Raw genomic sequence first — 26,166 nt, 5'->3', positions numbered from 1 at the left:
AGGACAAGGATGGGAAACTTGAAGTTTTCAAAGCTAGATTGGTTGCAAAAGGTTACAGGCAAGTCCACGGCGTGGATTACGATGAAACCTTTTCACCAGTTGCAATGCTAAAGTCTATTCGGATAATGTTAGCAATCGCTGCATATTACGATTACGAAATATGGCAGATGGATGTCAAAACTGCTTTCTTAAACGGCGTTTTAACAGAAACTGTGTTTATGACACAGCCTGAAGGTTTTGAGGATCCAAAGAATGCTAAAAAGGTATGCAAGCTAAAGAAATCAATCTACGGATTGAAGCAGGCATCCAGGAGCTGGAATATACGTTTTGATGAAGCAGTCAGTGACTTTGGTTTCATCAAGAACGCAGACAAATCTTGTGTATACAAGAAGGTCAGTGGGAGCAAAATTGCTTTCCTAGTATTATATGTCGTCGACATATTACTTATCGAAAATGACATTCCTATGTTGAACTCTGTCAAGATTTGGCTTGGGAAATGTTTTTCGATGAAAGATCTAGGAGAAGCACAGTACATATTGGGCATCAAGATTTACAGAGATAGATCTAAAAAGATGATTGGACTTAGTCAAAGCACTTATATCAATAAGGTGCTTGATAGGTTCAAGATGGCAGACTCCAAGCGGGGCTACCTACCCATGTCTCATGGAATAACTCTAAGCAAGACTCAGTGCCCAAAAACACTTGATGCGCGTAGACGAATGAATGGGATTCCATATGCATCATTGATTGGTTCAATAATGTATGCTATGATATGTACACGCCCGGATGTTGCGTACGCACTCAGTGCTACGAGCAGATACCAGTCAGACCCAGGAGAGGCGCATTGGACTGCTGCCAAGAATATTCTGAAGTACCTGAAAAGGCATAAAGATGACTTCCTGGTCTATGGTGGAGATGATGAATTAATTGTTAAAGGCTATACGGACGCAAGTTTCCAAACCGACAAAGATGATTTCAGATCACAGTCTGGGTTTGTCTTCTGCCTCAACGGAGGTGCAGTAAGCTGGAAAAGTGCTAAGCAAAGCACCATTGCGGATTCTACAACTGAAGCGGAGTACATTGCTGCACATGAAGCAGCAAAGGAAGCTATATGGCTAAGGAAGTTCATAGGTGAACTTGGTGTAGTCCCCTCCATTAAAGGACCAATAGCCCTGTATTGTGATAATAACGGAGCTATTGCACAGGCAAAGGAGCCTAGACACCACCAGAGAGTCAAGCATGTACTTCGTAGATTTCACCTTCTACGAGAGTTCGTTGAAAGAAAGGAAGTCGAAATAAGCAAAATTGGAACTGATGACAACATATCAGATCCATTGACTAAACCTCTGCCGCAGGCGAAGCACAACTCGCACACTGCAGCTATGGGAATCAAGCATATTGGAGAATGGCTTTGATATCCTTGTTTAATGTTTTAAAGTTTTAGAGTTTAAATCTTTGTAAAACATTATTGGTTAATCATTCACAATAAATGAAGAGAATTCATTTTTCCATTTAATTTGTGGTTTATTAAATGATGAGTCCCTTCAATTTGGCGATATATTCAAGATAGACTGTCAGGACCAGTCCTGTGACTAAGAAATGTCTATCAAGTGAACTTGAATGTCAAAGGTTGAAAATGGTCCCTAGTCGGAGTTTTCTATAAAATTGGACGCATAGAAAACGTTAGACAATTAGAATGCAAGATGACTAGTAGTTCTGTTTCTTGAACTATGTGGACATGGCAATGTCATAATCATTTGCATAGATACTTACTTTGGGAAGACTAGTATCGGACAAGACCTATGAAACTTTACTGTAAGAGATGAAAATCTGTCATAAGTAAATTTCATTAAAATTATTAGACACTAAATCCTCAATACCTGAGTGATTTGAGATTACTTGTTTGAGAACTGGTTGCTTTGACGTTGACCAACCGTCGCACCGTGAAAGGAGGCTATAAAGGCAACGCTCAGGTAATCACCTATCAAACGAAGTCTAATCTCAAGATCGCAAGAATGGGATTGTCCTCCCATAAATCGGGATGAGATGCTTAAAAGTTGTACAAGGCCACTCGGAGAGCTAGAAACTGTGAAATGCATGGCCGTGCTCGGATGAATCATAGGCTATGATTATCTGTTTATTTGATCAGTTGAACTCTGAAACCGAGGAACACCTCTGGACATAATAAGGATGACAACTCTTACCTTATGTTCAAGATCAAGCATCGAGCGACAAAGGAATTAGGAAATGCACACTTGTCCCTAAGGACAAGTGGGAGACTGAAGGAAATAATGCTCTTGGTCCAAGTATGCATTCTATGTTAAGTCTAATAAATGCGGTTCAATATTAATTAACAAGTTAATAATTCAGTGAGATCAAGTGAACTGAATGCCTAGCTAGAGGTCGCTTCAGTTCAAGTGGAATTAATGATATTAATCCACAGCTTACTCTTGACTGAACCCGTAGGGTCACACAAATAGTACGTAAACGGATCAAGTATTTAATGGCATTAAATACTCCATCTATGGATATTCGGAATCGACGGATCTTGGTTTCAGTGGGAGCTGAGATCGTCACAGGCAAGAAATGAATACTCCGGAAACGATGATATTGCCGGAAACGGAAATATGGATCGTATCGGAAATATAAATATTATCCAAGTCGTAGATGTTGCCGGAAACGGAAACATGGTACGTATCGGAAAATATTATCGGAAACGGAAATATTGCCGGAATCGAAAATATTGCCGGAAACGGAAATATTGTCAGAATCGGAAATATTATCGGAATCGGAAAATAATTCCGGAAACGGAAATATTAAATATTTGTTCGAAACGGAAATTAATTCCGGAATCGAAAATATTAAATATTGTTCGTATCGGAAATAAATTCCGGAATCGGGAATTTAATCGGAAGCGTATCGTACGAATTAGCATCGGACGAGGCCTGCCAGACGAAGGCCCAGCACGAAGCCGGGCCATCGCCCAGCAAGCCAAGCGCGCCACACGAACAGCCAAGGCCACGCCAGACCCAGCGCAAGGCCAGGCCCAGCTGGCCGTGGCAGCGCGCGCAGCTGCGAGCAGTGGGCTGCAAGCATTGCTGCAGCTCGCGTGGGCCGAGCGGCCGTGTGGGCTGTGCGCGGGCATGGCCTGCACGCTTGCGGGTCATGCTCGTGTAGAGTTTGTGTTCACATACGAAACCTAAAGAGTATAGGATTTGTTTAATGATTAAAATTCCTAATCCTAAAAGATAAATTAATTAAATAAGAATTCTACTAGGATTCTAATTTAATTAATTCGTATCCTAGTAGGATTCGATTATTTATTCCATGGTCTATAAATATGAGTTAAGGGCTCATAATTTATTTCGAGTATTCAAGTATTTAAAAGTGATTTTTGAGAGCAAAAATTCAGTCATATAATTGCCTACAATAGCCGAAAATTCTAAGTACCTTAAGGGCGATTCTAGTTGGTCAAGCTTAAGGCGGATCCGGACGTGCTGTGGACTATCTACGGAGGGACGGCACTTGGAGTTCTAAAGACTTGTTCTTGTTCGGTTCGGGCGCAGCTAGGGAGGACACGCTACAAAGTGTATGCATCTAAACTATGCTAAATGATTATGTGTAAATAATATGCTTTCCTGGCTTTTGATTTATGTTTTGTCATATGAATCATAACCTAACAATAGTATGCTGTAATTTGTATTTCTAGCCTTTTAATTGGGTTTTATTTTCATGATCGATTCTTCTATAAGTTTACTTAGGTTGATGGGTTGAGTTTGAAGTTTGGAGTAGTCGACATATTGACCAAAATTAAGAAATTGATATCTTACTTTTGTTTTAAATGTATCTTTACTTTGGGTGTAAAACACCATCATCTACGTGCCTCCAAGCTTTGTTTCTTATATTGCACAACTTTTGAATTTACATAGCTATTTGGCTAGTTGGCTGTATGAGATGATTCGCCCATTTACATAGCATTACAACTTTCAAGTACGTGACCCGCTATTGACCCTATTAGCTTTTGGTTATGACCCTGACCCGACCCTGACCCTTATGACCCTGACCCTGACCCTGACCCGCTTGTATTTTACTATGACCCGCAAATGACCCGCCCCGCAAATGACCCGCCCCGACCCGCCCAATAACCAGGCCTACCCATGAGCATAAAAATACCCTTGAATGCACGGCTAATAATTTTCATAAATTTATAGGACCTAATCGAATGTATTAAATATATAGGACTAGCTTTTTCAAAATTTATATTAAACCTGAAACTTAAAAAGTAATTTATTTAAAAGGGAAAAGAACGCGGCCAAGAAGAGAATCAACTTAGTACCGTAACATGAATATTTTAGTTTCGGTTTAGAAGGAAAAAGAAATACTAAAGGGGAGGCCCCAAAAAGCACGTTGTGGACCAAAGAATGTAAATAAAAATGTAGAGCCATGTTGAGAGCAGTAATTGAATGAGTTGGATAGGACTTTGGAGTTTGGATGGGTGGGGTCCTATCCAACAGTGGAGGGTGGAGGGTGGTGGTGGATTGGTGGTGATGGCGGCGGTGAATACAGAATACTGGATAGTGTCGTCGGTCGTAGGAAAGAGAAAGACTAGTGAATGATAGGTTGTTATGGTGAATTGTGATGCCCACTTTGGGTCTCTTTCGTTAAAATTATACCCAATTTCAATGTCAATTGTCCACTTTCATGTGAGCCACATTACGTTACTGGATAACCCCCTATTTCACCCTTTCGCCTACACTTTTTCCCCCTTTTCTTTGAAAAATACATTAACTTTTATGTTCAAATTGTAAGATTAATAGCAACCATAGCAAAGTACCAAGAGCCAATTATGTCGCACACAGACACTACTTGTAAGTTAACTAGCCAAGCCTGAGCTATCAATGACTCAACTCGAAAGCTCGTGAACAAGTTTGAGTTTTTTTAATATATGTATTTTTATAAAATAATATTTTGCATAAATTAATTTTAATATATATTTATTTTTAACTTATAAAACATGAAAAAATCGATAAACATGTTTCTTAATTAAACATTTAATTATCATCCTCGAGCGAGCCTATCAACTCTCAACAAGCCTATCGAGCTTCGAGCCGAACCGAGTTTGGTTTTAATGTTTCGAGCTCGAGGTCGAGCCCACTTTCCTAGGCTCAACGAGCTTCGAGCTCGAGTCGAGCATGTGCTAACGAGTTTCGAGCTCGAGCCGAGCCTATAAAGGTACACTCTTTTTTCTTAATAAGAAGATTTTCAAGGTTTACCTGGGTCATAGGCGATAAAGCCATTCCCGCCAATTCCCTCGTAAGCAGTAAAAAAGAGAGCTTAATAGATAGAGTGTCTACGTCTGGAGTAAGGGTAAGACCCTCTAGCCTCTAGGGCTATTGTTGCTATAAGGTTCCAGTGGATTTGTTAAAGGTTCCTTTCTCGATTGAAGCTAAGAAGAATCTCGTTTTCCTGTAAACAATAGTCCTTTTGATGAATTTGGACAAAACAGGTTTGAATTCTTATCCTGATTGACATGACAAGTAAACTGATCAAGGTGGCCAAATACAGTAATGGATGATTCCGAATCTCATAATGTTATTGCTTCAATGCAAACAAAGAGTAACAGAACAATCACTGTATAAAGAGCTTAAGGTGGCGGGGCTCAGACGACAGACGACAGACGACAGACGCTCAGTGCTAGTTTAAGTCGTTTCCTGATCAAGTAACAACATTTACACTGCTATACTAAAAAAAGAAGAAAGAATATGCTCTACCTAGAATCTCTTCTGAGTTTTGATGCAGAATCAGACATGGACAAGGTTAGGATAATTTTGTTCAAACAGTCCATCTACTACTGAAACCAAATCTGAACCTAACTAACCTCACCTAGCTCCACCAACACAACCTGATTAGAGCTTCCAGTATCAAGCTTCAGAATTCTTACCCAACCTGATTGGGTGCCCAAAATCATGCTAATAATTTTCCCATCTTTACTCACTTAACAACCACTACCTCCACCCATCTTCCTTCTCTTATTAACCCCCTTAATTCTTTACGCCCGATCCAAGCATGTACTAAGTCCTAAGGAAGGAAAAATAACCCAACATAAACTAACCTAGCATCTATCTCGTTTTGAAAATCAAAAGAAAATCTTTCAAAATGTTAAAAACTAATTCAATACCTTTGAAATCCTGTTTCGAAGAACGAAACTAACTGCAATGCTTCAGACTGCAGTGAAATTTCCCCTACTTCCATAGTCTATCCAACACTTATGTTTCACTTAGCTTTTTAACAATCCCTTGCTAAACCATTATGTGTATTGATCCTTTTGTTTCCTTCAAAAAGTTGTATGCCACATACCTAGTCAACACCCATTAACAGTTCAGCTGTTAAACAAAACACAGGTTAAAACCTAGCAAAATACTTGAACTCGTCGGTGGCTACTCTTAAAACATCCAGCTTGGTGACAACTTCATTCAGTCACATCCAACTGAAAACAACGAAATCCAGAACAAGTAAATCAACTACTTGTATTAAAAATAAAAGCATCATCACTCCAAATGGCGAATGTTGATAAAGGCAGACTCTGCATCAGGCTTTCTAGATGACATATCTATGAATGAACCGTGTGATTTCAGTCTGTCGCCTACGACCTTTAACTCCCTATCTTAGATATGTGATAAGTTTTAGATTTACACAGCATGTTAAGGCCATCCATCCTATTTAAGCCAAAATGACACAAAACCCATGACTCCCCAACATAACATGTTATCAACCATTGCCAGGAAAGATCAAGAACTGACTCGTATTATGATGCATCAAACTTATACAAAAACATATCAACCTCACTAGGTCACACGTATGTCCAAACTTTCAGGCTTAAAATTATTGAACGTAACAGGGCTCTGAGAAGCAAGAATATAAAGCAAACAATAAAAGATTCTCCATTCCTTGTTTTACCCAAGCGTTATAAGTAAACAATCAAGCAGAAGACAGATGAAACAGCAATTAAGGAAGTCATGCACAAGGATAGAAATTATTATACAAGTGCATTGGACTATGAGACATACCTTGTCGAACATAGATAGCCACTATGTTGTGGTATCTTTTAGCTCAATTTCTACAATTGAAGGTAACATCTGTTCAAAGAGTAAGAGTGACATGGAAATTGTAGGAATCTGACCAATTGCACCAAGAAATCATGATACGTATACACTTGTATATTACATTGATTAGATGAGAATCAAGCAGGAAACTCAATTACTTAATAAGGAAAAGGTGGGAGTCACCTATGCTGCCATTGGGGAAAAGTACAATGCATGAATGCTAGAATCGAAAAATCAACAATTAAGCAAATCCAAAAAGGACCAAATAGTGATTATAAACATCCAAGAAAGGGGAGAAAAGAACAAGGAAAATAGACTATATAAAATGGTTTACCAAGGACAGATGCTCTGCTCCTCCCCAGTTTATCTTCTCTGAACTAGAGTACTGCTCGAAAATGACACAGATACAAGTGAATCTGAGTAAATATCAATTCACTGAACATAATTGACATAGGCTACTTGCTGATGACAAAAAACAAATACCACCATCCCCAAAATTGCATGGAGAAATAAAAGGCATAGATATCTTCAAGGTCACCAACATGGCCACCCATGAAGGGATGGTATGATAAACCAAGATGTCAGTGTGAGAGAGAGAATATACTCATGTAGCACAGTATACAAAAGCTAATGAACACCTCTCGCCAATAAAAAGAAAGAAAGAAGTTGCTATGGAAAAAGGAAAACATTATGTAGCAAGCTAGTACCATTTAGAACTCAAATAATCGATAAAGGCATTGCATTTATCCTCTAGTCAGGTTTAGCTCTTGTCCATAATAAAATGTCTGCAGTCCAAGATGCCTGACAAGAAGAGATGTGCTACACAATATTTCTAGTCAATAGAACATTTTCCAACAGCAATAATATCAATGATTAGAGGTGAAGCTCATTTCCATGCGCTTCAATTCCAGTGCTAAACGTTCATTATCAAGCTTCATCCTATCATTTTCTATCTTGAGCTTTTCCAACTCCCGGTCTTTTCTCTTACAGAACCGCTGCCACTTGAACCGCTGTTTCTCCAACTCCAGTGCTTCTGAGTTTATTTGTAGCTTCTGCTCTTCTAATTGAAATGATTGTGCTTTCAACCGCTGCTTCTGCAATAAAGCTGCTTTCTGATTTTCAGGAAATTCTGGATGCATATCAGCAAATGGATTTTGTAATTGCAACTGGAAACTCTTGCTGAAATCCTGAGTAGATTGAGGCCTGAAATCAGAATTTTCCAGACCTTGCCCTTGTTTCATCCTTTTTGATGGATCCCCAGAGAGAGGATATGCCCCTTTGCTACAATTTTCACCATAATCTTCATGATCCTCACTATCTTCACCATCATCATCCTCAATAGCTTCACCATGCAGATGCTTTCTAAAATCAGTATCAGTGTCATCTCTACTTCTCAATGCCAACTGCAAAGATTGCTGAAGTGCTGGATCATGGGGTAAATGTAGTCTATTATTGTTATGATATGAACACAACTCTTCATAGAACAAATGCTTCGAACTCAGAATTTTCCTAACCTCGTCTTTTGTTTTGTCAGATAAATGATCCATCATATCTAGAAGTGCTGGTTTCTCAACAACCTGACAAGAAGTGCCCTTCCCAAGAATTTCATTGAGTTTCTTATATCTCTTATTAAGGTCATTGAACTTATCTTCACACTGCTGGGGTGAAACAAAAAAACCCCTCTCAGCCATCACTTTCGATATCGATTTCCACTTACCCTTTTTATGCAAATTCAAATATTTTCTTCTTCCTTGAGAACAACCCTCAAAGACTGCATCTTCACTAAGGTAAGAAACAGCTGTAATTAAAAGCTTAACCATCGAACTGTTCCATTTTACACGATGCCATTGAGGTACTTTCTTTCCCTTACTAGGATCACTTTGTCCATCCATTCCCTCTCCATTGGAACTATGCTCATCTTCGTCCGTTGGCGAAGTTTTCCCCCTTTCCCCCTTGTTATAATCAGCCATAGAATTTGGTTGATCACGTTTATGACCCTGTCCCATTTTCAACGGAAAAACCTCGTGCATTGACGATGGCTGGGTCATCAAGCCTTGCCCAAGCTGAAGGCTTCTGGGGTTCTGATGGTGGTTAACCCTAATTGATCCTTGCATATCAGAACCCACATAAGCAGAACCACCACCAGGCATCATATTTGCTAATGACAAATTATTATCCATCAATTCTACCAAACATAAAACCTAAACACAATACTTTCAACTTCGTTTCTCAAAACCTATAACCCATTTGTAAAAACTAATATTGCTAACATAACAACAACCCAGAAACTCAAGATCATATCTTCAAAACCTTATTTAGCTACATACCCAAATACAAAATCACTCGATAAACTTAAATTTCACAGATATCTCAAATATTCAAACAAAAAAATCCCAATTCCAACAAATCATCATTAATCACAAAGCAAAAACTAAATTCTCAAATACCCAGCAAAAATAATTACAGAAACAGCAAAAATAAAGGACATAAAATCAATAAAAATAAATACTGATAAAGATTAAAAAAAACTTATTTGGGCTCCTCCTTCTGACAGTGTTCTCTGGTGGAATAAACAACAAGAATTTGGTAGAAAAAGGCGGAGATCTAAATGTTGCAAAAATGTGGGATGATATTCGTATAAAATAATTAATATAGAGAAATAGGAATAAATTTCTCAGAACCTTGGCACTTTGGCAGTATATGCAGTTACAATGTATGGGAGTGTGTGGGGGGAAGCCGCAAAAGGCAATTTGGCCTTTTCAAAAAAATCAATCAAATATATCCTAAAAAGGAGAATAAATATTTTTGACTATGCTTTCTGCTGCTACATCACTTTGCTCCAAATTTGCGAATATATTTTTGGACAAATTGTGGAATGTGATTATATGATCACCATTGTCTAGACAAATTTGACGTGTGAGTTTTGCTAATTGCTTAAGGGTTGTTGTATAAATAATGTGATGATGTAAAACCAATCAACCCATTAATCATGGAGGTAGTTGCATTTTTTATGTCATGGAGGAGTTATTATATTTGTGTGCGAGAGTAGTATTGGCGTATTGTTGATTGCGCCAAGCTAGAAGTAATGGAGCACGAGTTGTGTTCCATGAGTCAGACTAATACTTTTTTTCTTTCAATTGTACCATTTGGAGTTTCACTTTTGCCAAGATAATACTTTGTCCGGATCCTCTAGATTTCCAAGGAAACTCTACCATGTAGAGTTGAGGAAATCTGGACCCTTGAATGAAATCTATGGAAGATAACCAACTTCAGCATTAAAACAAAAATTTTAAAAATTAAAAGATCTCCTCACCAAAAACCTACGTAATTACTATCAATTGTTAACAAACTTCCCGCTAAAATAAATTACTAGCATCTTAATTCCCACCAAAATCTTCAACCCTAGATCAGAAGGTCGACATTTACCTCGTAATACATTCCACCTGTTTATTTTTCTTCCGTGTATTACACGTTTTCATTATTGTCAAAATAAACAATTCAAGCTTTGAAGGTAAAATCCATGTTCATTATCGTAAATTATCGGATATTGATACATTGAAGGTATGTTCAACAAATATTTTAAATTTACTATGCTTATATTTTAATCATTGTATGTATGATGAAACTGATTGATATACGAAGTATTATGTGGTCACATTCTTTGTTTGATCAAACTTATTGCAGTTTCATTATTCTTTATTTAACATTCTATCGATTAATTATGCTTAAATATGAGAATTGTTTTTCACATGTTTATATTCTTTATAACCGTTATTTCTCATGGAGTCATGGTGTATATTTATCAATTCGTAATCAATCAATCAAGCAAGCACATTTATATATTTAATTATTTATATTTATACCAATGTTTATTTTTTTTCATAGAATGATGGATAGTTCGTTAGCAAATGAGTCAAGTGATAATATAGTGATATCAGACAATTGGGTTCCTCGTGTTGGTATGGAATTCGACTCGATGGATCATGCTTGGAATTTTTGGTTAGAATATGGAGGTAAGATGGGTTTTAATGTTCGCAAACATTATGAGAACAAGAATAAGAATGGACAAGTGACTTCTCGAAGATTTTTGTGTTCGAAAGAGAGTTTTCGCCTATCTGACAAACGAGATCATTTGACGACTAATCCTCGGGCTGAAACAAGAACTGGTTGTATGGTTCGTATTGGAATTATTATAATTAAGCCTACAGGAAAATATCGAGTTCATGAATTTGTATCCGAACACAATCATGTACTTCACTGTCCAGGAACTAGCTACTTGTTGTCATCACAAAGGAAGATAACGGAAGTACAAGCTGTTGAAATTAAACTTGCTGATGATTATGGAATTAGGCCTAGAGCAGCTCATGAGTTTATTGGTGCACATGTCGGTGGATCAAACAATCTTGGTTACACCCATAGAGACCATAAAAATTATCTACGTACTAAGCGCCAAAGAGATTATGTGTATGGGGAAGCCGGAATTTTGTTAAAATATTTTCACTTACAAACAATCGAGAATCCTTCATTACAATATTCAATTCAATTAGATTGTGAAGAACAAATAACAAACATTTTTTGAGCTGATGCAAAGATGCTTATTGATTATGCTTCATTCGGAGATGTAGTTTCCTTTGACACTACATTTGGTACAAATAAAGAACATCGACCACTTGGTGTATTTGTTGGTTTTAACCATTTCAGGGAGACGACGGTTTTTGGTGCAATTCTTTTGTATGATGAAACAACTGAATCTTTTAAGTGGTTGTTTGAAACATTTCTAGCAACACATGGAAATAAGCATCCAAAGACAATCTTCACTGACCAAGATATCGCTATGGGAAAGGCTATTGCAGAGGTGATGCCAAAGGTGTGGCATGGATTGTGTACTTGGCACATCACATAAAATGCAACCAAGCATTTGCTACGCTATGGATCAGCTGTTCTTCAAGAGTTCAAAGCTTGTATGTATGAGATTAAAGAAGAGGTGGAGTTTGAAAAGGCATTTGAAGTATTGCGTGGGAAAGTCACAAAACAAAGCTGGTTAGATAGTATATATGTTGTCAAAGAAAAGTGGACAGAATGTTACATGACAAATGTATTTTCTATGGGGATGCGTAGCATCAATTAAGTGAAAGCTTCAACAAGGATTTAAAAGGTTATCTAAAATGCGCTTTGGATATAATGCGTTTTTTTAAACAATTTGAGAGGGTTGTTGGGATAAAGCGGCAAAATGAGACAAACAATGAGTTTGATTCGCGGGAAAAACTGCCAAGAATTAAGATGCGGAGATCACCTTTACTTAGGCAAGTTGGCCAAATTTATACTCCTAATATATTTGAAGCTTTTCAAGATGAGTATGATTGGTCAATGGCAGCTTATATTAAGCAGCCTGTTGAAGGTCAACTAAGAAATGAATATAGAGTTGCAATTTCAGACCTTGAAACTGATAACTCTATTGATAAAGAATACCAAGTGTTGAGTGATCCCTTGACTGAAACAATTTCGTGTAGTTGCAAAATATTTGAAAGATTGGGAATATTGTGTGCTCATGCATTGAAAGTCCTTGATACTATGAATATTAAGTTGGTTCCTGCGAAATATATTTTAAAACGCTGGACTAGAGAAGCAAGGGCTGAAACTGTGCAGGATATTTCTGGGAGGATTATTTGAAGACCCTCAGTTGGATGCTACTCGTAGATACATAGCTTTATGTCAAAAGTTTGTAAAAATGGCTTCAAGAGCATCTAACTTTGTAGAATCATCATCATTGGTAAAGAGTGGGTTGAATAATTTGATTGTTGAGGTTGAAAAGTTACTTTTGAACCTTAAAATAGAAAAGAGTGGAGCTGTTTTATTTTCTAAGAAGAATGCAAGTGAACAGCAAGGTGAAACACAAACCTTCATTCCTGATAATATTACTTTGAAGCCGAAAGAGGGGAAAAAGGGGGGTAAACGAAGGAAAAGTTGGACTGAAAAGTTTCATGATGTAAATACCCAAGAATCTCAATCTGACCAGAGAAAAAATAGCAAGAAGAAAGTGTCAAGTGACCCAAACAGAGAAAATATACCGCCACAGGTATGTATGAATAAAAGCTGTAATTAATTCTTAATTATTTTTTAACTGCTAAAATTTTTTTTCATTTGGAATCAATAAATTAGGAAGGAGAAAATCAGGTGGTTTTACCACAACAATTTATGTCATTTGGGAACAACTATCAAAATTTTGAAGTACCTTGCAGTAGTTATACACAACCCTTGGTAATTATTAGTAAACTAATTCATGTATCAGAACTTCCATCTCAACTTCAATAATGTTTTTTGTTAACGTACTATAGTGGCGTTGTGTTTTGTAACCTAGGGTGCTTATGGAAGCCAAGCTCAACCGCGTCTGAATCCTCTGAATTTCCAAAGAAACTCTACATTGTAGAGTTTCGGGAAATCTGGACCCTTGAAGATAATCAACGACAAATAACAACTTCAGCATTTAAAAAAAAATTATTAAAAAATTTAAAGATCTCCCCCACCAAATTAAACTTCCATCTCTCTCCTTTTACTAAAAATCAAACACGCTCTCAAAAAATGGGTGAGAGCTTCCAAGAGTTCTAACCCTCCGTACTCCCATCACCACCACCGCCAACAATCGGTCGACCAACAATCGCCGGCGAGGTGTGTCGATTCTCGGGGCAACACCAATCAACCGTCATCTTCAAAAAACATTGTTTGATTCACTTTGCTAGGTATATTTCATGGTATTTTGATTTTCTTTTAGGGATTTAACTTTCGTGTAATTGATGTGATTTTCTCCTTAATTGTTCGAGGATTACTGTTTTTGTTGATTTGGTGTGTGGTCTATTGATGATTATTTGGGTATTGATTGTGATTATGGGTTGATTGGTGTTGCCCAGATTTTGATTGAGTTCATTTCCGTTTGGTGTTTGATTGATTAAAAGGGGATTCAATTAAAGAACATGAACCATTATTTCATTAATTATGTGTATTAAAGCTTGGATTTTTCAGAATTTATATATATTACTTGTTTGATGAAATACAAATGTGGTTAATTTCTTTGATTTTTATTGCATTCATGTTCAATACTTAAAAAGCATCTGAAATAATGGACTTAGTTACTTGGTTAGAAGCTCTTGTAATTGAGCAAGGTAGTACTCATTAATTGAATTCTATTTGCCATATCTTAAGGAGAAAGATACAACCTCTGCATCAACTCGTGAACCACATCCCATGACCTTCTTTCCAAGGACTCTTGGCAACATAATGGTCAATTAATGTATTTAGAAGGCTATAAACATAACCCATCATGGTGCTTAATTAGTTGTAAGTACATCCAATACATGATATCATTGCCTCAGCTGCAAACCACTGGTGATCAGACAAGTTGGTTATGATGAAAACACACTTCTTGTTGCTTGATGTCCATTTCTTTATACTTTGCAGTGGATTTTGTTATGGGTTATGGTGTGTGTCTGTTATTTTGGCTCAATATATTACAACAACTGCGTACTTTATAGCCTATTAGCTCAATATGGTAGAGCGTTTTGTGACAATACGCACACAAAGATGTAGGTTCAAGTCCTTTATAGGCTACATGATTGTTAAAACAAACAATTACAAAGAAATACTTGAATATTAAGTTGGTACAAAAGAAGGTGGCCAAACTAATTGAATAATTGTTTTCAATAGCATTTAGCTAGACTAATTAAAGAAGAAGAAGAAGCATAATTGTACTACAAGGTAGCTAAAATTCAAAATCATCTATACAATGAAATCAAATCAGACCCGAGCAGAACAACAATACTTTAAACAACAAACACAGACTGCACAGACAACCAGAAGCAGAGGCACAAAGCAGACTGCAAACTAGATTTCAATAGCAAGCAGAAAACCAACAGAAGCAACAATCCACAAAGCACCTAGACAAACCAGTCTCAAGGCACAGGATCAATCAGCTTCTTCATATGTAGACATCTGGTAGCAACAACAAGTTGTATGCTCTTAATAATCTCTGTAGAATTGCGAGTTGCATGATTAAAAATCCTACAGTTGCGCTCCAACCATAAGAAATAGACAGACACCGAAAGTGCCATCTTATAAAGCTGATGAAAACCAAAATTCCCATTATAATCTTTCACCAATTTTTCTATCTCATAACTCAGATTTCCTGCAGGTTTGCGGCATCCAATCCAGTTTAGAATGGAGTTTGACTAAAATTGGTCTGGGATGGAGTTGGAGTAAAATTATGGACGTTCATAACCTACAAGAAGTCACTGAAATATGAAGCATTATTCCCAAAATATAAATTGTTGCAGCTATGGTATGTGTATACCTGATATGGAAATGAGGTCCCTGCCCACAAATCAAAATAAGGTTGAGCTTGGCTCCCATAAGCACCCTAGGTTACAAAACACAAAGCCACTATAGTACGTTAACAAACAAAACATTATTGAAGTTGAGATGGAAGTTCTGATATATGAATTAGTTTACTAATAATTACCAAGAGTTGTGTATAACTACTGCAAGGTACTTCAAAATTTGGATAATTGTTCCCAAATGACATAAATTGTTGTGGTAAAACCACCTGATTTTCTCCTTCCTAATTTATTGATTCCAAATGAAAAAAATTATTAGTAGTTAAAAAACAATTAGGAATTAATTACAGCGTCTATTCATACATACCTGTGGCGGTATATTTTCTCTGTTTGGGTCACTTGACACTTTCTTCTTGCTTTTTTTTCTCTGATCAGATTGAGATTCTTAGGTATTTACATCATGAAACTTTTCAGTCCAACTTTTCCTTTGTTTACCCCCCTTTTTCCCCTCTTTCGGCTTCAAAGTAATATTATCGGGAATGAAGGCTTGTGGAAAACCTTGTTGTTCACTTGCATTCTTCTTAGAAAATAAAGAAGCTCCATTTTTATTTTAAGGTTCAAGAGTAACTTTTCAACCTCAACAATCAAATTATTCAACCCACTCTCTACCAATGATGATGATTCTACAAATTTAGATGCTCTTGAAGCCATTTTTACAAACTTTTGACATAAAGCTTTGTATCTACGAGTAGCATCCAACTGAGGGTCTTCAAGAATAATCCTCCCAAAAATATCCTGCACAGTTTCAGCCCTTGCTTCTCTAGTCCAGCGTTTTAAAATATATTTCGCAGGAACCAACTTAATATTCATAGTATCAAGGACTTTCAATGCATGAGCACACAATATTCCCAATCTTTCAAACATTTTACAACTACACGAAATTGTTTCAGTCAAAGGATCACTCAAGACTTGGTATTCTTTATCAATAGAGTTATCAGTTTCAAGGTCTAAAATTGCAACTCTATATTCATTTCTTAGTTGACCTTCAACAGGCTGCTTAATATAAGCTGCCATTGACCAATCATACTCATCTTGAAAAGCTTCAAATATATTAGGAGTATAAATTTGGCCAACTTGCCTAAGTAAAGGTGATCTCTGCATCTTAATACTTGGCAGTTTTTCCCGCGTATCAAACTCATTGTTTGTCTCATTTTGCCGCTTTAGCCCAACAACCCTCTCAAATTGTTTGAAAAAACGCATTATATCCAAAGTGCATTTTAGATAACCTTTTAAATCCTTGTTGAAGCTTTCACTTAATTGAGTGCTACGCATCCCCAGAGAAAATACATTTTTCATGTAACATTCTGCCCACTTTTCTTTTACAACATATATATACTTTCTAACCAGCTTTGTTGTGTGACTTTCCCACGCAATACTTCAAATGCCTTTTCAAACTCCACCTCTTCTTTAATCTCATACATACAAGCTTTGAACTCTTGAAGAACAGCTGATCCATAGCGTAGCAAGTGCTTGGTTGCATTTTCTGTGATGTGCCAAGTACACAATCCATGCCACACCTTTGGCATCACCTCTGCAATAGCCTTTCCCATAGCGATATCTTGGTCAGTGAAGATTGTCTTCGGATGCTTATTGCCATGTGTTGCTAGAAATGTTTCAAACAACCACTTAAAAGACTCAGTTGTTTCATCATACAAAAGAGCTGCACCAAAAACCGTCGTCTCCCCGAAATGGTTAAAACCAACAAATACACCAAGTTGTCGATGCTCTTTATTTGTACCAAATGTAGTGCCAAAGGCAACTACGTCTCCGAATGAAGCATAATCAATAAGCATCTTTGCATCAGCCCAAAAAATGTTTGTTATTTGTTCTTCACAATCTAATTGAAGTGAATATTGGAATGAAGGATTCTCGATTGTTTGTAAGTGAAAATATTTTAACAAAATTCCTGCTTCCCCATACACATAATCTCTTTGTCGCTTAGTACGTAGATAATTTTTATGGTCTCTATGGGTGTAACCAAGATTGTTTGATCCACCGACATGTGCACCAATAAACTCATGAGCTGCTCTAGGCCTAATTCCAGAATCATCAGCTAGTTCAATTTCAACATCTTGTACTTCCGTTATCTTCCTTTGTGATGACAACAAGTAGCTAGTTCATTGACAGTGAAGTACATGATTGTGTTCGGATACAAATTCATGAACTCGATATTTTCCTGTAGGCTTAATTAAAATAATTCCAATACGAACCATGCAACCAGTTCTTGTTTCAGCCCCAGGATTAGTCGTCAAATGATCTCGTTTGTCAGATGGGCGAAAACCCTCTTTCGAACACAGAAATCTTCGCGAAGTCACTTGTCCATTCTTATTCTTGTTCTCATAACGTTTGGGAACATTAAAACCATCGTACCTATGTATTCTAACCAAAAATTCCAAGCATGATCCACCAAGTCGAATTCCATACCAACACGAGGAACCCAATTGTCTGATATCACTATATTATCACTTGACTCATTTGCTAACAAACTATCCATCATTCTATGAAAAAAATATTGGTATTAATATAAATAACTAAACATATAAATGCATGTGCTTGCTTGATTGACTGACTACGAATTGATAAATATAGACCATAGGAAATAACGGTTATAAAGAATTTAACCATGGATGGCATAGTGTAAAACAATTCTCATATATAAGGATAATTAATCGATAGAATGTTAAATAAAGAATAGTGCACCTGCAATAAGTTTGATCAATAACGAATGCGACCACATACATAAACCGATACTCCGTATATCAGTTTCATCATACATACAATTATTAAAAAGAAACATAGTAAATTTTAAAAAGTTGTTGAACATACCTTCAATCTTTCAGTATCCGATAATAGACGATAAAGAAATTTGATAGTACCTTGAAAGCTTGAATTTTTTACAGAAGATTTTACGATCAAAAGTCAAAGAGGCAAATGTCGACCTTCTGATCTAGGGTTGAAGATTTTGGTGGGAATTTGTATTAGCGGGAAATTTGTTAGTAATTACGTGGGATTGTGTTGGGAGATCTTTTAATATTTTTTATTTTTTTTAAATGCTGAAGTTGTTATCTGTCGTTGATTATCTTCAAGGGTCCAGATTTCCTGAACTCTACAATGTAGAGTTTTCTTGGAAATCTATAAGATCCGGACGCGACCAAGGGGGGGCTAGCTAATTTATTTTCTACAAAAGGTTTTGCACGCACAAGATGTACACTAAATTTATTATACAACGATATAACTTTTATCCCCTTTATTGTAACTTTTACTCAATTATTTGTAACGCTGAGTATGAAGTATGTTTTTATTAACTTTTATATTATCCCGTTAAAAAAAATTAACTTTTATATTATGAAAAAAGAGTTGATAGATGGACGTTTAAAGGGTTAAATAGTTACCTTTATACATTATTATTGAACTTTGAGGAATAATGAAAGAAATTGAAAGAAATTGTTACTAAAAATGAAAGAAATTGTTACTTTTATACATTATTAGAATGAAAGAAATTGTTACTAAAAATTAACTTTTACATATACCGAGATAACTTTTAAGCATTTTGAGTTAACTTTTAATTCGATGTATTACATTTATTGTACACCACGTACTTGTAAATAACTAATTGTGTACTTTCCATATATTATAGGAATTCCAACTTTTCATGAATTTCAAACTTCCTCCTTTTTTACTGTTTTTATGTCAAATAAACAACTACCCAATCCATAATGTCCATTGCATTATCCTTGATTCCAACCCATTCGTAATTTTGGGGAACTCAAGAAAGTGATGACTGAATTCTGCAGCATATAAGAGAAAATGGTAAGTATTCAAAAGTCTTATGTTATTTTCTCCAACAACATGCATCACAAGTTCAGGAGAATCCTTCGTGGGATTATGGGAGTTTATGAACAACCAAAATTTGGGATATATCTGGGATTCCCTATTGAGGTTGATGGGATCGAAATGCGCCTTTACCCCACTTGTATAAAAGGCCACTCAAAAGCAAGCCTCGTGGAAACTTGCACAGTTAAACCAATCCGGAAAAATGATTCTAACAAATAGCATAGTGGTTGTTATGGCCTCTCACCTGGCTGTCTTCTTAGTTCCCAAGACCATGCTCAAAAAATCAGTCCCCTCATGTTAAAGTTTTGGTGGTCCACTTACATGGACAAGCGCCCTGTCTACTAGAGAAAGCAATCCCTCTTGGAAAGCCACAAATCAGAGGGGGGTATGGATGCAAAATCTCAACTCTTGAAATTCAACCCTTCTATCCAGGAAAGCTTGGAGGAATCATTTAGAGCCCGACTTACTTGTAAGCAGGGTGTTTCGAGCGAAATACGGGGATGAGTGGTTCTCTAGTGCAGCTCAACAGATCACCCCAAGAACACCGTCGTGGGTGGCCAGGGGAATTATGAAGACCGTTGCAACCATGAAAACGGGCTTTTGTCGTGTTATTGGCAACGGGAGACTTACAAAAATAGAGAAACATATTTGGGTTGGAAAGCATGCTATTTCATTCAAGCCTAGCACCAACTTTTCGCAACCTAGGCCCATTTAGGTGGAGGAGATTTTAACACCGACTAAGGCTTGGAATCACAATATGATTTAGGAGATTTTTTACAGGGATACGGCAAAAGATATTCAAGTAACTCATATTCAACAAGAAGAGATGGAAGGTGATCGGGGGTGGGCTCCAACAAGTTCGGGGGATTTACACCACTAGCTCGGGCTACTGGCTACTACAAGGGAAAAACCAGAACAGTCCTTCTTCTTCCAAATTTTAGAGTAAGTGGTGGAAGAGGAAAATCTGGCCTAAGTGAAAAATCTTTGGGTGGAAAATCATGCATGATGCACTACCAGTAAGAGCATGTCTCCGTCAAAGGGGTATTAACGTGCCTATAGCCTGCCCTCTTTACAATAAGGAGGCAAAAACTACAGACCATGTGCTGCTCAAGTGTGAACTGCCTGTGAGAGTGTGGAAATCAAGCAATTTGGGCTTGAATATTGCCAGTGACCCAACTATTGGGATCATAACTTGGCTTAAAAACATCATGCTATATATGATGAAGGAAGATGGGAGAGATGACCTTAGGTTGGCTGAGGTTATTGCCATCATGTGGAGTATTTGGATACACAGGAACGAGTGTGTTTTTCGTGGGAGTCGCTGCGACCCTGGCTTGATTCTCATAATGGCGAATGGTGGACTCAAAGGTGGGATATCTCAGTTGGGATTGGGGTGGGAGACCTAGAAGAGGATGCAAAAGGTGACCCTAGGAAACCTGATAAGCAATAATGGATGACTGGCTCGGTGACTAATGCATACCCCATGGTGTTTATTGTTGACGGAGCATGGAAGAAAAGGAAGGGAAGGGAGCACATGTTACGGGACGCTGCAGTGGGATGGGTGATTAACCACAGAGGGGTGGTGGTAGATCATGGTGCCACACGCATCTTCGCTTCCACGTTCCACCAAGCGAAAGCAATGATGGCCCTTACTGCTGTTCAACAACTTAGCTCGCATGACCTGGATGTGGTCATTTGGATGGACTCCACGCAGCTCATCCATGGGCTGGCCAATGAGAACAAGGCTTCCAAAGAATCCAGACCCGTCATTCGTGATAATAACAAGAAAATAGCAACCACTTTCAATTCTTGTACTGTAGAAAAAATTTCTTATTTATTTGTCATAACGGCCATAACTTGACAACTAGTGTTAGACTAGGTCTTTAGTTTGTCCCCTTTATTTGCATTGTCCTAAAAAAACATTAAAAAAAATCCATAATGCCATGAATTTCCACTTCTTGTTTATATGTCAACCAAAAAAATCCCAAATAGAGTTATTGGTGTCAAAAATTTCAAAGAATAAAAACCCCAGAAATTTGACTCTCCTCAGTCTCCTTCCTGTTCCCAGTTCTCACGCCCCCATACTCCACCTCTTTCTCTCTCCTCTTTGTCAAGTGTTGAGTAGCAACGAAAATGTCGACCACAGAAGAAGAGAGCGCAGTCAAGGAGCCTCTCGATCTCATACGTCTCAGCCTCGACGAGCGTATCTATGTCAAGCTTCGTTCCGACCGCGAGCTCCGTGGCAAACTTCATGTATGTACCTCCTTTTCCCTTCACCAATTCCTTTCAATTTCTCCTTCTCAATAATTCATAAACTTCTTACTTAATTAACATATTACTCTACTGTTATTACAGATTTTCATATTTATTATTTTTGTCGTCTAGTTCTGAAATTAGGGTTCTTGTTTATGTAATTTCCTTTCTGAGTGTCTATATTGTTCATTTTGGGGTTCATTTCGAAATTTGTGTCCAATTGTCGTTTTTGCATAACAAGTATGAGTTAAATTTTGCCTTTTTTTTGCGTGTTCGGTTCCGAAAGAATTACGTTTTCTGGGTATAATTGGGTAATAATGTCATTTTTGTTTACGCTTTTCAAATTTGAAGCAAATTTTGCTCTTTGCGTGGTGCGTTTAACTCAAAAAATTGGATTCTCTGCTTTTTATGGTGTGAATTGGGCTTTCAGATAGCTGGGATTTCCATCTTGAGTTACCATTCTACTATGTCGGAGACGTTCTATGCATTCGATCGATTTTTGAGGAAGAATAGGAGGAAATCATTTGAGAATTTAGCAGTTTGGTAAATTTAAATTTTGAATTGATGTGAAAAGACAAATTCTTTGAGAACTCTTCAAATATCAGTTGTATGGCAGGCAATTGACTGACGCATGATGATTTGGAGTTATTCTATTCCTCCTCTTTGGGACAACAAAAATAATGCATAGTATTAGTGACTCTAATAATCGACTTAGCCAAACTTTTTAATTTACAGTGCCTATTAGTTTATGCAGCCTAGGGGATGAGAAGAGTCTCTCGCTTCCTTGCCATTTCATAAGTGAGGTGATTTCTGAGAAGTGCGTCGGGGTGCCTTGATGGTGTATACATAAAAGACTTCCTGAGGGGGTGAATGGCTTGGGTAGGGATGGTGTTGTGTACTTACAGGTAGACCTGGTTATTGGACAGGGTAGTCCAATGGATATAGGGTTAGGGTTAAGTTAATAGGGCTTTTATTGGGCAGGGCTCTTATTGGACAGGGCCTTTATTGGACAGGGTCATTATAGGGTCAAATTTATACTACAATTATTTTGAAAATTAAAATAGTAATGATACAAAAAATTACGTGTATAGCTTCGTATTTACTTGTACTTGCACATGGCTCTTTTGTTTTTCATTTTTTATTGCTCGTTTATTGACCCGCCCACTAATGACCCGCTATTGACCCGCAACCCGCTTTTGACCCGCCCATTATCGACCCGCTAAAAATGACCCTTTCAATACCCGACCCTCTTTTGACCCGCACCGACCCTGACCCGCCCCGCCCGATAACCAGGTCTACTTACAGGTGTTGTGGGCAGTTGTTGGTTTCTTTGGAGTTGTGTGATTTTCTGTTTCTGTAGCTTTTCATTCTACTTATTTCGTTCTATCTTCCACCATGTCATAGTACATGTATACCTATGTAGAGTGTTTTGAGGCTATGCGATATTGAAAAGACCGTATGATGTAGTTTCACCATGTCACTTGATTTTAAATGAGCTTCAGCATCTTCTGTCATGCACTTTTATTATTTTCTTTCTCATTGTTGCTTCATTTAAGGTGTTGGCTTTGTGAAATAAGGGATTACCTTTACCTTAGTGCTTTAGGAGTTTACGGTCATAGTTGATTTACTTGTCCTGTTTCTTTGATGTCAACCTACTTCCGTTATTATATTTTGTTTGATTTTGTTCAGGAAAATTCTATGTGCTTTGATTTTAAATCACGTGTTTTCTTCTTGTGACCTTCTTCATAAGGCTCTAATTTCAATTTTTGTTTTTTTAGAACTGTAGCTTGTTTATTATAATTTTTTTTTGCGAGATTTGAACAAGATAAACTCCAATAATTTTTTTTAGAAAAAATAATCTGGATCTTTTTCATTTTCCCCAATGCTGTTTATCTGGCTTACGAGCAGTGTAGTTTTGTTCAACTTTACTTATGCTGATTTGCAGGCTTATGATCAGCATTTGAATATGATTCTTGGAGATGTTGAGGAAATTGTGACAACTGTGGAAATTGATGATGAAACTTATGAGGAAATTGTTCGGGTATGTCAATTTTACACTCCCTCAATTCCTGTATGAGTGTCTAATACTCCAAGTGGCAATTTGGTAGACGGTAATATTTGGTCTAATACTACCTCCGTTTCAGAATGATCTTCACTTTTCGTTTCACTTTTCGTTTTAGTCTGTTTCATGATGTTCTTTACACTTTGCTTTAATCTATTTTTTGACATGAAAATTTACTATCTTACCTCTCTTACCCCAACATTTACAACTTTTCACTCACTTTTTCTTACTTTATTCATTTTTTTCTTACCCATCTACCATACTTTATCCATATTTTATTATATCCACCCACCTTTTTACACAATTTTTTTACTTTGTCGTAAAGATAATTTTGAAACGAAGGTAGTATAACTTTATCTTTAAATTTTTAAGGGAAATCTCATACCAAAGTCCACTATAAGTTTGTCCACCTTTGAACATGTCTTTTTCGCCATCAAATTTCATTAATCCCATTACCACTATCACTATGGATAGGGGTGTAAATTAGATGTACTGGATTGAAGTCACTCTTACCATCTAATTTTTTTCGACACGTAAAATAAAATATACGAGTACGGAGTATTAAATATTGGTTATGAATTTTTTTAATACAAGTCACTCTTCCATAAAGGAAAAAGAAATAGCAAACAATCAATTAAGCAAAAGATATAATTGCAAATAACAATATGTCTTACACATCTATACTTAGACCAAACAAGGTTTCAATTCTTAAAGATTTGAACTTTAAAATATGTTAAAGATCAATAATCAATCACCACAACCGTAAAGAGAAGGCGAAAGAGATAGAGGCTGAGAAGAAAAAATTGGATTCGCGTTTTATATAGTGTGTAACATTATCTTTTTATGACCTATAGCAAATAAAGGCCCAAAATTCACATATTTCATAATATTTTTAAAATTATGCAGGCATATATAATTAAAAGTTTATGACTTTGGACTTGATAATTGGAGTTCCAAGTCCAGTCCAAAATCCGAACTTGTTGGACTGTATTGGATTGGACTATGGACTTTTCTCAGTCCACTTACACCCCTACCAATACTATGGATCAGAGTGAATATGTAATGAATAAAGTAAAATATGTTGGTCTATAGTACGAAAGGGAGGAGGAATTTATTTTAAAGACGTGTAAATCTGTCAGAATAACCTAGAAGTCTAGAACAGGTCAGTTTTTCATATATTCATAGTAAAATATTAGGGAAGAACAGTAAATTAATTGCTAGATACCTAAGGCTGTTCTGGTATTCTGTGTGATTGAAATATCAAATAACATTTGTGTACTTCAAATTGTGATTTCGAAATCCATAAAAATTGACATCCCAGCTGGCTGTACTTACACTTCTATGGATTCATTTTAGTTGTTATTTTGTGCTGTGTTTTGAACTGGCTGGCATCCCACTCTCAATTCCCCATTCCTTCACACCAAAATCCCCTAAATATATCAAAGGCTCAAACTGATGTTCCACAATACCATAGGACTGTTCTAAAATTAGAGCCTTCCACACATTCTCATTTTCTTTGCTACGTCGTGTTGGATCTCAAGGGAGCCTTTGATAATCAAATCCTATAAATTGCTACTCATGTATCAAGGAACTAGATGAACGGACACAAGCGGAACCTGCAGTGTTTTCTATCCACTGGTGTTTTGGTGTACAAACTGCCAATCTCCATTACGTCCCGAGAAACCTGCGGTGTTCATACTTTGTATTACAGAGCTCATTTCTAGAGTTGCAAGTGTATAATTGAGAGATAGCTCGTTGGGGGGGTGGGGGGTGGGTTTGTGTATTTTAACTTGCACTTATTTTTTTATCAACACCTAATTTAGTCTTGTTGTTTAGGCATCTAATAAAATTATATGCATCATATAATTTGGATCAGTCCCATAAATTTTAAACACTTATTTAAACCTTAAAAACATACAAACTCACTGTGGATTCTTTACATCTTACATGATTTGCTTCTTTTTTTCCCAGACCACAAGGCGCACTGTTCCATATCTATTTGTTAGAGGAGATGGTGTCATACTGGTGTCACCGCCTCTTAGGACAGCTTGATGTAGGGCATCACAATATTGACTAGAGCGTCATATAGTTGGATCTGTTGTGTCCTTGGCAGATATGAAGAAACAGTTTTTCAAATGTAACCTAGTTTGGACAGAAATCAGGATGTCACAACTTTGTGGATTAATGTAAGCCATTTTTTATGCGCTTCCCATATTTTTGCATTTTGACATTTTATGATCACGGTTTATTTGTGGATCAAAATCAGCTGCACTTTTAAGTGGGGATTGAGATTTTGTTTCGCAGAGAAATATTGATAGTTCGTACCTGAATTGTATACTACGATGATATGTTAAAAACTAGCCAGTTATCTTAAGTGAACATTTTGTGCAGATTCAGCTCGTGGAATTGAATCCATTGCTTTTGAGTTTTGAATTAGCTCGTAGTAACTTAAAGGGAGTAGTACATGCATGACGCAGCATATGGCAATTAGCAACACGCAGATTAGCACATAACGAATCATGAAATACTT

General features: G+C 36.9%; 5 protein-coding genes across 5 annotated transcripts; 3 read left to right on the top strand and 2 right to left on the bottom strand.

Annotated features, from left to right (window-relative positions):
• Nucleotides 1-7,791: 7,791 nt before the first annotated feature.
• On the bottom strand, nucleotides 7,792-9,988 carry LOC110797005 (uncharacterized). The gene has a single exon (XM_022002094.2). The coding sequence runs from the start codon at nucleotides 9,281-9,283 to the stop codon at nucleotides 7,970-7,972; it is 1,314 nt and encodes a 437-aa protein (XP_021857786.1). The 5' UTR covers nucleotides 9,284-9,988; the 3' UTR covers nucleotides 7,792-7,969.
• Nucleotides 9,989-10,992: 1,004 nt separating this feature from the next.
• Nucleotides 10,993-12,773, top strand: LOC110796997 (protein FAR1-RELATED SEQUENCE 7-like). The gene is made up of 3 exons (XM_022002087.2): nucleotides 10,993-11,509; nucleotides 11,729-11,970; nucleotides 12,222-12,773. The coding sequence occupies exons 1-3, from the start codon at nucleotides 10,993-10,995 to the stop codon at nucleotides 12,771-12,773; spliced, it is 1,311 nt and encodes a 436-aa protein (XP_021857779.2).
• A 2,144-nt stretch (nucleotides 12,774-14,917) lies between these two features.
• LOC110796998 (protein FAR1-RELATED SEQUENCE 5-like) lies at nucleotides 14,918-17,981 on the bottom strand. Its single transcript, XM_056842477.1, has 8 exons — nucleotides 17,872-17,981; nucleotides 16,832-17,599; nucleotides 15,986-16,751; nucleotides 15,795-15,854; nucleotides 15,613-15,711; nucleotides 15,445-15,510; nucleotides 15,056-15,214; nucleotides 14,918-14,935 (listed from the first exon to the last, which is right to left on the bottom strand). Exons 1-8 carry the CDS (start codon nucleotides 17,979-17,981, stop codon nucleotides 14,918-14,920), a joined length of 2,046 nt encoding a protein of 681 aa, XP_056698455.1.
• A 2,338-nt stretch (nucleotides 17,982-20,319) lies between these two features.
• On the top strand, nucleotides 20,320-20,727 carry LOC110796999 (uncharacterized). The gene has a single exon (XM_022002089.2). The coding sequence runs from the start codon at nucleotides 20,320-20,322 to the stop codon at nucleotides 20,725-20,727; it is 408 nt and encodes a 135-aa protein (XP_021857781.2).
• Nucleotides 20,728-21,312: 585 nt separating this feature from the next.
• Nucleotides 21,313-25,848, top strand: LOC110797006 (sm-like protein LSM3A). The gene is made up of 3 exons (XM_022002095.2): nucleotides 21,313-21,574; nucleotides 23,520-23,615; nucleotides 25,608-25,848. Exons 1-3 carry the CDS (start codon nucleotides 21,455-21,457, stop codon nucleotides 25,686-25,688), a joined length of 297 nt encoding a protein of 98 aa, XP_021857787.1. The 5' UTR covers nucleotides 21,313-21,454; the 3' UTR covers nucleotides 25,689-25,848.
• Nucleotides 25,849-26,166: the final 318 nt, after the last annotated feature.

Source organism: Spinacia oleracea, chromosome 4, assembly GCF_020520425.1.
Source record: "Spinacia oleracea cultivar Varoflay chromosome 4, BTI_SOV_V1, whole genome shotgun sequence".
Taxonomy (NCBI): Eukaryota; Viridiplantae; Streptophyta; class Magnoliopsida; order Caryophyllales; family Amaranthaceae; genus Spinacia; species Spinacia oleracea.
This window is presented reverse-complemented; position numbering and strand designations above follow the sequence as displayed.

What these genes read in the sequence shown, in the direction of transcription:
- LOC110797005 (XM_022002094.2), bottom strand. Translation starts at nt 9,283, where the DNA reads ATGGATAATAATTTGTCATTAGCAAATATGATGCCTGGTGGTGGTTCT.
- LOC110796997 (XM_022002087.2), top strand. Translation starts at nt 10,993, where the DNA reads ATGGATAGTTCGTTAGCAAATGAGTCAAGTGATAATATAGTGATATCA. An exon ending in CGGTGGATCAAACAATCTTG is followed by an intron (nt 11,510 to 11,728) that starts GTTACACCCATA and finishes TCGGAGATGTAG; the next exon opens with TTTCCTTTGACACTACATTT. An exon ending in TTGCAGAGGTGATGCCAAAG is followed by an intron (nt 11,971 to 12,221) that starts GTGTGGCATGGA and finishes GGGGATGCGTAG; the next exon opens with CATCAATTAAGTGAAAGCTT.
- LOC110796998 (XM_056842477.1), bottom strand. Translation starts at nt 17,981, where the DNA reads ATGGATAGTTTGTTAGCAAATGAGTCAAGTGATAATATAGTGATATCA. An exon ending in GAATGCAAGTGAACAACAAG is followed by an intron (nt 15,855 to 15,985) that starts GTTTTCCACAAG and finishes CAATCTGATCAG; the next exon opens with AGAAAAAAAAGCAAGAAGAA. An exon ending in GTAGTTATACACAACTCTTG is followed by an intron (nt 15,511 to 15,612) that starts GTAATTATTAGT and finishes TTTGTAACCTAG; the next exon opens with GGTGCTTATGGGAGCCAAGC.
- LOC110796999 (XM_022002089.2), top strand. Translation starts at nt 20,320, where the DNA reads ATGCATGATGCACTACCAGTAAGAGCATGTCTCCGTCAAAGGGGTATT.
- LOC110797006 (XM_022002095.2), top strand. Translation starts at nt 21,455, where the DNA reads ATGTCGACCACAGAAGAAGAGAGCGCAGTCAAGGAGCCTCTCGATCTC. An exon ending in AGCTCCGTGGCAAACTTCAT is followed by an intron (nt 21,575 to 23,519) that starts GTATGTACCTCC and finishes GCTGATTTGCAG; the next exon opens with GCTTATGATCAGCATTTGAA. An exon ending in CTTATGAGGAAATTGTTCGG is followed by an intron (nt 23,616 to 25,607) that starts GTATGTCAATTT and finishes TTTTTTTCCCAG; the next exon opens with ACCACAAGGCGCACTGTTCC.